The sequence below is a fragment of the Sturnus vulgaris genome, chromosome 21 (genome assembly GCF_052056855.1).
Source record: "Sturnus vulgaris isolate bStuVul1 chromosome 21, bStuVul1.hap1, whole genome shotgun sequence".
Taxonomy (NCBI): domain Eukaryota; kingdom Metazoa; phylum Chordata; class Aves; order Passeriformes; family Sturnidae; genus Sturnus; species Sturnus vulgaris.
Window position 1 is genome coordinate 2555818 of NC_142263.1, and position 10435 is coordinate 2566252.

General features: G+C 46.3%; 1 protein-coding gene across 1 annotated transcript in view; it reads right to left on the reverse strand.

Annotated features, from left to right (window-relative positions):
- Window positions 1-9325, reverse strand: part of MED13 (mediator complex subunit 13) — a 52326-nt gene extending 43001 nt beyond the window's left edge. Inside the window, exons 1-2 of the mRNA XM_014881143.2 lie at window positions 8032-9325; window positions 5930-6164 (exon numbers count right to left, since the gene is read on the reverse strand). Of these exons, the coding sequence (XP_014736629.2) occupies window positions 5930-6164; window positions 8032-8097 (301 nt within the window). The 5' untranslated portion in view covers window positions 8098-9325. The remainder of the gene's footprint in view (window positions 1-5929; window positions 6165-8031) is intronic.
- Window positions 9326-10435: the final 1110 nt, after the last annotated feature.

Consider the following 10435-nt stretch of genomic DNA (forward strand, 5'->3'; position numbering starts at 1 on the left):
AAACAATTTCTATCCATATCCCACTGCTCCCTCTCTCTTTACATCACATATTACACAGAGTTTTCCTCAAACGAAGATAAAAATTATCAGGAAATGAAGAACTCATGAAAACAATAGCCAGGAAAAAGCAATTTGCATACTACACGTAAATAAAACTTTTTCAGTCAGCACCTTCTCAATATTACCAATTTTATTGGAGGCCACTTTACTTCAGAACTGTTATGTTCTCCTTTCCATTTTTCCTACAGTTGACCTGAACCAGTAAAGTTTATTTTTACTAATTATGCCCTCCTCTCTGTGTGGCGCTCTTGGAGAAGTAAAGAGAAAATTTGGAGTACCCTTAGAATATAAAACTCTTGCATTTTTTAGTGAATTCTGAAAAGGGAGTATCTTTTAACCTTATAATTTAATTCATGTTAGGCTTTTTTAAGCCAATTGTTATTCACAGACCTTTAACCAAATTTATTAATCGGGGATTTCTAAGAAATAATATATGTTATGTATACAGACAAATCTATATTGCAACAGATAAATACACAGCCTTAAAAATGTCATTTTTAACAAGACTTAAGATCATGGATTTCCCTCCTTCCTTTACCACACAGGACACCAGTAAACACCAGTTCTTGCACAGGCTGAGTGTTTACCACACCATTAAAAATATCTCCCTAATGCTCAATGAACCTCTAAAATAAACTATGCAAAGAGACAAAGCCTCCACTTTGGACTACAATTCCCTCCAATTACTTCAATTACACAGGGGAAAATCTATTCTTTCATATCAGGATTGAGACTTGTCTTTTGGAAGCATTTCTTACCTCACAGGCTCCCTTTTTGCCATTATGGCTGTGCCAGTTATAACAACACTGACACAATCCTGATTTATACAATGAAACTTCCTATATAAACCTCAGATCCTAAGGGAAGTAAAAAAGCAAAGTAATGTGAAATTGTTGCTGTACACAATATTGTAATGATATGACAGAAACACTTTTACTCCAAGTTTTCTATTTAAAAGCCCAGATTTTTGAATTAAAATTCTTTAAACTGCTCAAAGTGAGAATTACCCAGCAAAGCTATTGAAATACTGTTTTGAGGGCCTACGAAAAAAGTGAGAAGCAACAGATTCTGCAGGAAAAAAGGAAAACAATACAACGGGAAAACATCCATTTAAGAATCTGAGTAAGACAACTGAAGTTTGTTCCTGCTGGAGTGGTATCTGTTATCTACACTCAGTGAGCAGAATCTGAATCCAAGACTCTGGATCCCAAACTGTCCAAAATACCACACTGAAAACATTCAGCACCATTCCAGCTTCGTTTTTGTGCTGCTTGGCCTTCACCAGTATCACACACAGATGTTTTATGCTCTCTACCCCAGCAGAATATTTTTTAAATCTTGACAATTTCAAAGTAGAACCTTTCTGTAAGAGTGTAGCCATGGAAGTTCACCAAGATAACAAAGTAACTGCTCCCCTTCACCATTTGTTGGGTGTAAGTTTGGCTACAAAGCCACAAGAAAAGCTGAAAAACTTCCCAGCTAAATGATCTAATATCCTCCACCACACTAAGTAATTCCATATGCAGGTAGATGTAGCAGTGGAAGTAAAATATTTCATTGTTCTGATTTATGCAGGTCATTGTGCATGTGACATTGTACACACAAACCAACATGACACCATGCCAAATCCTCACTGGCTGTGACAAAGCATTTTTCACCTGACTCCACAGATATTTCACATGCATGTTGGGCGAGGAAAAACGGGGGGAAAGTTAAATCTTTGTCACCTTTGAGCTCACAGCAAGTCACAGAAGTTTGATAAAACTGCTTCAGTAATTTTTGCATAATGCTTATCAGCAGTTTTGCTTAAGTGGCTACATCTCTAACATGGAGGACTAAAGAAATGCTGAAGCATCAATGCAGCAAGAACACTTGGAATGCTTCTCCTGCCTGCCACAGAACACACAGATCCTTCCCAGACAAGGGGCTGCAGCTCACCGTGCTCACATCAGGTGAAAATGGAAAATGTCTTTAAAAGCATCCTTTCCTTTTTTTTTTTTTTTTTTTTTTTTTTTTTTTTTTTTTTGGTAGGAATTAAATGATCTTAGGGAGCAATTGTTATTTTAAAAAAGCATCACTGGCTGAACTCTTTTCCAAGCTGTTTCTGCCAACTCCTTGCAACTGGCAGGGCTTGCAGCCCCTTGGAATGATAACTGGCTCATCCTCTGGTTTCCATTGTCCTGGAGTAATGAGACACTCAGTGCTGACACCAGCACAATCTCACTGATTTTTTGGGGACATGGATTTGATCTATAATGCACATGCATTAAGAACCACACAACACATATTAGTCTTTGCTGCCACGACTGTTTTTACCATACAAACACGGGTTTTTTTTTTCCAAGCTCTCCTCCAACCAGCTTGATTTTTATACATTTCCCCATCACAGAAGCATGAGCAAGATTGTTCAGCAAACAAAAACTGATTATCTTGATATATGACAGACAACTCTTTAATTTTTAAAGTAAATTAACCAAATTTAATAGACACTAGAATGAAAAAGATGCATCTTGCAGCTCACCATTTAAAAGATGCAATTTGAAGGTCAAAGCCATATAGCAGCATTCCCCTATCCCAGCATTAATCAAATTGTAACCATTTCCTTGGGACTATGTCTTGTACATAATTCATACCTGACTGTTCTCAGGTTTAAAATCATCTACTGCCAATTTAAAAAAAAAAAATAATCCGAGTGTAGAAGTAGCCACATGAAAATAAGAAAGAGCCTTTCTAATAAAATAACTGCTGATCAGAGCCATGAGAGACCATTGCCTGCCGAAATTGGAAGAGATGTCCTACTTTAGGGTTTGAGTTGCAAGAATTACTATAATCAAGCCTCACTGTCAGAACAAAAACATAACCTTTGAGGTTGTTAGAGGCTAAAATAACATTTCACTAACTTCTGTCTGCCTCTAGCTACGTTGGGTTAGAAATAGACATCTGGTTTTTTGGCTGTATGTACAGTAAGTAGGTTCCTAGGGAAGGGAAAAAAAATAAATGATTGAGTGAAGTCAATATTCCTGATCAATCAGCATCTCTGAACAAGTCTCCTTTTGACATGCCTCCAGGCAAGAACAATCCCTGACCATCAACAAGACACTTATCCAAGGCTTGGAATGAGAACTCCGACACAGCCACGAGCAGCATTCAAACGTGACTCCAGGGCAGAGAGTGAACTTCTAGAATGTACAGCTGAACACAGAGATAGCATTTATTTCTTCAATCTGATATGCATAGATGTACATTCACAACGCTGTACATCCCCTGCTGAAGGCATCTCGGGAAGGGGACAAAAGGGTTCTGGAAGGCTGACATATTTCAAATCCCCCAGGGCTGATAACCAAGATGTGTTCCAGTCACTGAACACCCATTGTTCACTGAAACTACACATCACCAAAAAAGTCAGGAACTGTCAAGATACCAACCTCTCCCTAACAGGCAGAGTTTCAGACCAAAGGGAGCCAGAATCAGGAGTTATTAAGGTGGCTCTGGCAGATTTCTAACCAGGGCTCTCTCAAGGACCACTTCCCCAGGACAAATCTGTCCAGAGGCACTAAGGGACAAACTGCTCCCAGATTCCTCCCTCTCCTCCAGGACAATCCTTCACCTATCCAGCAGCAAACTTCTAAATGAGGCAGCACCTCAACCTCCAGCAGCAAACAATTTCCAATCAATTCTGCAGGTAACAAGCCTGTGCTAAGAAGTCATTTATCATTCCCATTGAAAATGTAACAAGCAGTCATTGGGAGAACAAGGCAGTGTGAATTACCAGGAGAAATTGTCCACCGATGAAAAAATCCATTAGGCTACGACAAAGGTCAGATAACATTGTTTGGGTTCAGCCATAATTCTCTCTTCTATGAGATCCACGTTAAGATTTTGTGTGACAGCAAAGAGAAAAAGTGCAGGTGTGGGCACCCCTCAGCCACATCCTCTGTGATCCAGCTGAGGATCTGCACCAACTCCTGGGCACAAGAGGCTCACACACACTCACAGATGTCTTTTGCATTCAAAGAGGACCAAACCACATCTGCAGAGCCCAAGGTGTCACACAGACACAGGTGACAGCCTCAGGAGTAGCAGCATTACACAGAACACGTGTGGAACAGCTCTGGGGAAGCACAGGCACCCACAGGTGACCTGAACAAAGAAAATACCCAAAGACATACCTGGGAGACTCTAATCCTCCCCTATCTCTCCCTTATACCCTAAGAGAGGTTAAGAGTTGGTAAGTCCCTGGGATGATACCTGCTTATCTACCTGTTCAAAAGGGTAATTCTGGACAAGCACAAACAAGGGGCTGATCTAAAACTCCAGCTACAAACCACTGCTGTTTTCAAATGTCCCTCTGTTATAAATCACCAGCAGACATTCAACAGAAAGCAAAGAAAGTTGCTCAAATAAATAATTTTAGTGGTTAGGCAGCACAAAATTGCACTTTCCAAATAGGTTCAATTTCATTGGAATTCCCATTCAAAGTGTATTTGTCTCGATTTAATGCCACAGCCAGGAGCACACAAAATTCACACAAGTGTTGGTCTTGGCTCAGGGCAGGCCCAGGCCAAAAACACCCAGCATTGGGTCTAAGTTACATCTCAGCCACACAAAGGATGTTCCCTGCAGGTCAAAACAGGTTATTTATAGATCATAATAAGGAAGCCCTAAATGCACTAAAATATCAAGCCATCTCCAGTGCAAGTGCCATTTAAAATGCAAAGTTTGTAGTTCCAGGACAGACAGGAATAGGAGCAACAGCCCAATCTTTGAAGTCAACTATTCAAAGAAATAAACACCATTTCAGTGCCTCAATTGTTTTTCAGATCACAGTATTTTTGTATGAAAATTCCACACATTATTAAATTGTTTCAAGTCAACTTCCTCAGTGGCACTTTAAACTCCTGTTTGTTCTCCAGCTTATCCACACACACACACACACACAGAGGCAGCATTAACAATTTCTGGTTACCAGGTCACCAAACCTTGGTCTCATTTTACACTTCAGTAATCTGAATAGTGTAGATTATTTGAAAGGAAATAGAATGATGTGTTTGTTGGGGGTTTTTTTCCCCCCCTCAGATTAGTTTAGTCTCACCTTTAGACTCACCCAATTTCAATATCTAACTTCGTCACCTTGCTGATAAGCAGCTGGAAACCATCTACGTGGGGAATTGAGCTCAACAAGCAAACATTTCCAAAGGAAGGTGCCAAATTTGAAGTACAACATTATTGAGAAATACAAATATTGTCAGTCTTTCAAAAGGCTGGGTTTGAAAGCAGGTTCAGAGCACCAGGAAAAGGGGGAGAGAGGAATCATAAAAATTAAAAGGTTTTCAGATTTTTGCATGGAAACAGCTGGTTAGTTCCAGGTGCCTCTTTCTGAGGGCTTCTCACTGATGCTGTGAATTCCAACCAAAACAACTCCAAACGGTTCAAGAGCTGCCCAGATCTCTACGTTTCTTATTACATAATAAAATGAGCTTTACTATTTGAATTTGAAAATTCTAATTGCCCAACAAAAGGGATCTTATCAAAACATGTTTAAGACATCACTTGTGAATCACAGGCACAGCTTTCAGCACAGCTTTCTCATAAAGAAGCTGCCAAAACTCCTAGGCTTGTGTTTTGGTTTTTTTCAAGGGAACAAGTGGGGAGCAAAACCCTTGTTTTCTTGAAAAATCCAGCAGCCTGAGGTGAGCTGAAAACAGAGCAGATGGTTGATTACTGCTGCAATAATTCGGTGAGGGTTACAATAATTCGGTGAGGGTTATTTTTTCTCCAGACAACGCTCCACCCGTTACAGGTGTCAGAAGCCAACCCTGAGTACCAACCTCCTTCCAATGACCAAAACCAGGTGCGAGCAAGCTCCTACCTGAGAGATCGTGATGGATCAGGTCAGCGAAGTTGGGGTCATCCCCCCACCAGAAGATCCAGAGCTCCCTGCGCCCAGGCCTCTGGTCCCGGCGCCACACGCTGAGCACGTCGGCCTTGAGGCAGCGGCTGAAGCTGCTCAGGATGGGATCCTCCTCCGTGACCGGGAACAGGATGGGGGCAGATGTTGGGCCCTGCCACACGTAGCGTTTCCATTTAATCCCAGTTAGATCAGCCTGCGGGAGAGTAAAGCACGCTCAGGTTTTTGTTGGCGCCTCCCGCTACAAGGTGGTGGCACGGATTGATCCCCCCCCCCCCAGAATTTAATGGGAAGTTTTGAGTGCCTTAGGAGATAATCTGGGAGCAATCAGGCATCCTGGTTTAATAGCTCATTAAATAACTGCAGTAAGGCAAGAGCTGCTCGTTTTCACTGCAGCTTTAAGGTTACACAGAGAGAAATCAGATTTGATTTGAAGTAAAAGAGTGAAAGACGAGTGAGTAATGTTATTCTTCACAGACTGCAACTGTCCAATCTCCTAAACACTTGCCTTAGCAAAGAACATCTTTCTTTTTGCTTACTTATGCACACACTGCCTTTTCCATCCAAGATTATTCCATGGAAATAGGTGATACAGTAAATCACACATTCTTCCAGCCATCTACCACTTGGGAAAATTTCACAAGTTTCTCCATTGTAAAAAATTATCTGTCTCTCCCCCAGGAAGCCTCTCATGTTCACTGATTTTACAAAGAGCTATCATACTTTTCATTCCTCACACCACATTTCAAGAATTTAAACCCTCGTTTTATCATTCAATTATATGTGAGACCTGCAACCACGTTGATAATGATCCACTAAACCCCTTCCCAGGCAAAAAATTAATTTGACTTTACACAGGGAAAGAGTTACTACACTGTGTAATGGGAAGCAGACAATTCCTGGATTATCTACACCACAACACCGAGTTTTAGCACTCGGTTTTTTCACTCGAGCACAGGCACCTGAAGGCAGGTAGGGGAGGCATTGCCCCGGGTTCCCTTTGGCAAGGCAGAGCAAGGCAGGCTGGCATTTGCTAAGAAGTTACTATTTTTTGTCTTCCCAACATGACAACACACAAAAGATTACTGCAACATTTAAACCTAACATGGCAGCCTCCCTACCTTCAGCAGGAGAGCAATTTAGATGAAAGGTTGTCTGCAACAGTTGCTACTTTAGAAAGACTTTCAGATTTAAAATTGCACGGTTAATCTGGAGCTGCAGGCCTGATGCAGGCTGCAGACACAGTCAAGCTGTCCAGATTCCCCTCCATCCAAAAATATGAGTGCCACAGCTTGGCACAGGATTGTTGTAACAATCTCTAGAATCATAAATATCAGGCAGGCAGCTAAGATTAGCTCATTTGCATGAAAAACTGATGAAACAGCTCAGCACAGACACCAAAAAATTGCATCACAGTCCAGTTATATCGAATTTACTTTTGGAGCTACCAAAATTCAACAATGTGAACGATTTGATACTTGGGTTAAAAAAAAAAAAAAAAAAAAAAAAAAAGAAGACTACAAAATGGTGCACATCAAAACACAAGACAAGGAGGGCATCACCAAAAGCAGCCCTCCAGAATAAAAACAAGCAGGGAAAGGCATCCGTTTAAAAGCGAGGAAGAAGGGAGGTTCGGCCTCGGATTTGCCTGGGATGTCACGAGTGGGGAGGGAAAAGAGAAACTTCCCCGAGATGTGGGGCTGGGAGGAGCAGCAGCTCCCTTCCCCTGCGAGAAATACCCACGCTCAGAGGCAGGGATAGGGGGGGAGAAAGGAGGAAAAGTTGGAAGGCACGGAAAGGGAAGGAAAAGGCGAGTTGCAGGGAGGCTACTATCCAGGAAGAAAGCGGAGGGAGGGGCGAGGCGAGACAGACAGCGATGGAGGGGAACCAGAGGGGCATGGGAGAGTTGGCTGCTCCAGGCAGGGCCTACTCCGAGGGCTCATCCAGCAGAAGCTCTGCTAAAAATGGCTGCTTTGCTTCCACTGCCCCTTCCCCCTCCCCCAGAGCTCCGAGCCCTTCCCTCGGTGGCCCCGGGCGTGTGTGAGCCGGGGGCCGACACTCACCAGGCAGAAGAGGTTGGAATGGCAATCCTCCAGGCTGGCCCCGTTCGGCACGAAGCAGGAACTCATCCTCACAGCCACAACCCACACGCCATTATCCCACAGCCTCCGACAAGAAAGAAAGAGACAGACAGAGAGAGAGAGAGAGAGAGGGAGAGGGAGAGAGGGAGAGACAGACAGCGAGAGGGAAAGGGGGAGGGGGGCTCTGCACACGCACAAATAATAATACAATTAAATAAGGGATTTACAGACACACGCACACGCACGCGAAATAGTGGCAGGGGGAATAACCCGCGGGGAGAGACAGAGAGGTGTGGGAGAGGGGGGTAAAAATATATAAAAAAAAAAAATTTAAAAAAAAATTTAAAGAGGAACTCAGAACGTTTTTCTCGTCTTCTGGAGCTCAATCGGGGGTGTAAAGCCGCCGTGGAAGGGGAGAACAGAAAGAGGGAGGTGGTAAGTAATCCAACGACGGGAGATTAAGATCAAAATCCTCCCTGTTCCTCTTGTCTTCTCGTTCGCATAAGGAGGGGAGGGAGAGGAGGTAAGGTGAAGGGGTAATTGATCCAACAAGAGAATAAAAATGGGGTAATTAATCCAGGGGGCTAGGGGTAAAAATCAGTTGACATCCCTCCTTCCTCTCTTCTCAGATGCCAAGCAAGAGAAGCAGGAAAAAATAAATAATCCAGCAGGGGCAATTAATCCAGAACCCCCCCTCCTCTTCCTCCTGTTCCTTTAGTCATCAGATGAGAAAGGGGTAAATTGTGGAATGACTGGGAAGGATTGGCCGTGGGAGAGAGAAAAATCCAGGCTCGTCTCTTCGGAGTCCGAGGGCAACAGGGTGTGGGGGGGTCAGATTCTTCTCCCCTGCTCCAAAAATATTCCAAATAAATTAAAATTTAAAATCATAAAAACAAACTTCAGGGGCCAGAAGCAGGGCCAGTCTGAAGAATTCGTAAAGGCAGAGCAAGAAAATTTTCCTGGGGTGTACCCCAAAAAAACATCTGCGGGGGCAGGGGAGGGGGGAAGGTATTCCTTGAGAGAGAAAGGCCGCAAAAAGTCTCCTTAGCAGCCCAGCGGGGGATTAAATTCCCGTGTGGAAACCCCCCCTCCCCAAAACGAAATACTCTTCGCAGCGAGGGCGAAACCAAAATATCCTCCGTTGGGTAAAAATTCCTTCCGTGGGGAAAGGAGGGAGGGGGAGAGGGATGGAAGGAGGAAATTGCGGGTGACCCTCGAAGTCTCTTCGGGGAAGGATGGAGGAGTCTCCGGGAGGCCGATCCCCAGCCTTTTCGGGGGAGGAGGACGCGGTAAATCGCAGAGTGTCTTCGGGGAGCCTGGTCCCCCCCAGCTGTCCTCGGGGGCCGGGGGACCCCGCAAAGTCTCTTCAGGGGAGCCTGGACCCCGCCGAGTCACCGCGGGGAAGGGGAAGCGACCCCCGCCAGACCCCTGGGCGAGGGGGGGCGGCGAGGCGGGGAGGGACCAGCTCAGCTGCGAGGCCGGTCCTTTAAAAATAAAGGAAAAAAAAAAAAAAAACAAAAACCAAAAACCAAAAAAACCCACAAAACAAGGGGAAAAAAAAAAAAAAAAGGCGCGGGGGGTGGGGGGGGGGGAATATAAAAAACGCTCGTCTTCGGCCGGAGCGGTCTGTCCTGGGGGGGCGGGGGAGCCCCGAGACCGATCGCTGTCCTCAGGTGCGGGTCCCCGCGGGGGCGGTGGGCGGAGGGCCCCCTCCCCGAGGCTCCTGGGCAGGGCGGGGAGGCGGCGGCCGAGCCCCGGGCTCTGCTCAGCCCGAAGGGGTCGGAGCCCCGCAATTCCCGGCGCCGCCGACACACAGGGACGCGGCGGCCGCTGCTGCTGCTGCCGCTGGCGGAGTCGGTGCCGCGAAGCCCCCGCCGGCGCGTCGCCTCCCCTCAGCGGTGCCTCTGTCGGCGGCTGCCCGGCCGCGGCATCCTGTGGCGGCGGGAGCCTCAGCGCGGGTCCCCCATGGCCGGAGCGGGAGCGGATCCGGCTCCCGGGTAATTCCGAGACCCTTTTTCTTTAATGGCGGCCACAGGGACGGCGGTCGGGGGCCCCCTGCCGCGCTCCCATTGGCCGCCGCGCCGTCACGTGGGCGCGCACCGCCATGGCCGCCGGCGCCGCTGGGGGAAGGCGGGTGCGGCGGCGCGCGCGGCCGCCAGGGGCGTCCGGGGCGCTGCGGAGCCCCCGCCTTGCTCGTTGGGGTGGCGCCATCTAGCGGCTGCACCCTGAGGCAGCGCGGGGAGGCCGCGGGTTCGAATCCCGCCCCCGGCCGGGCCCGCGGCTCCCGGGATGGTGGGATGGGGCAGGGTGGAAGGAGCGCGGTGGGGCAGCCCGGAGCACACGATCATGTGTGGGATAGTGCCACGAGGGACGCTCTGCAAGCTCT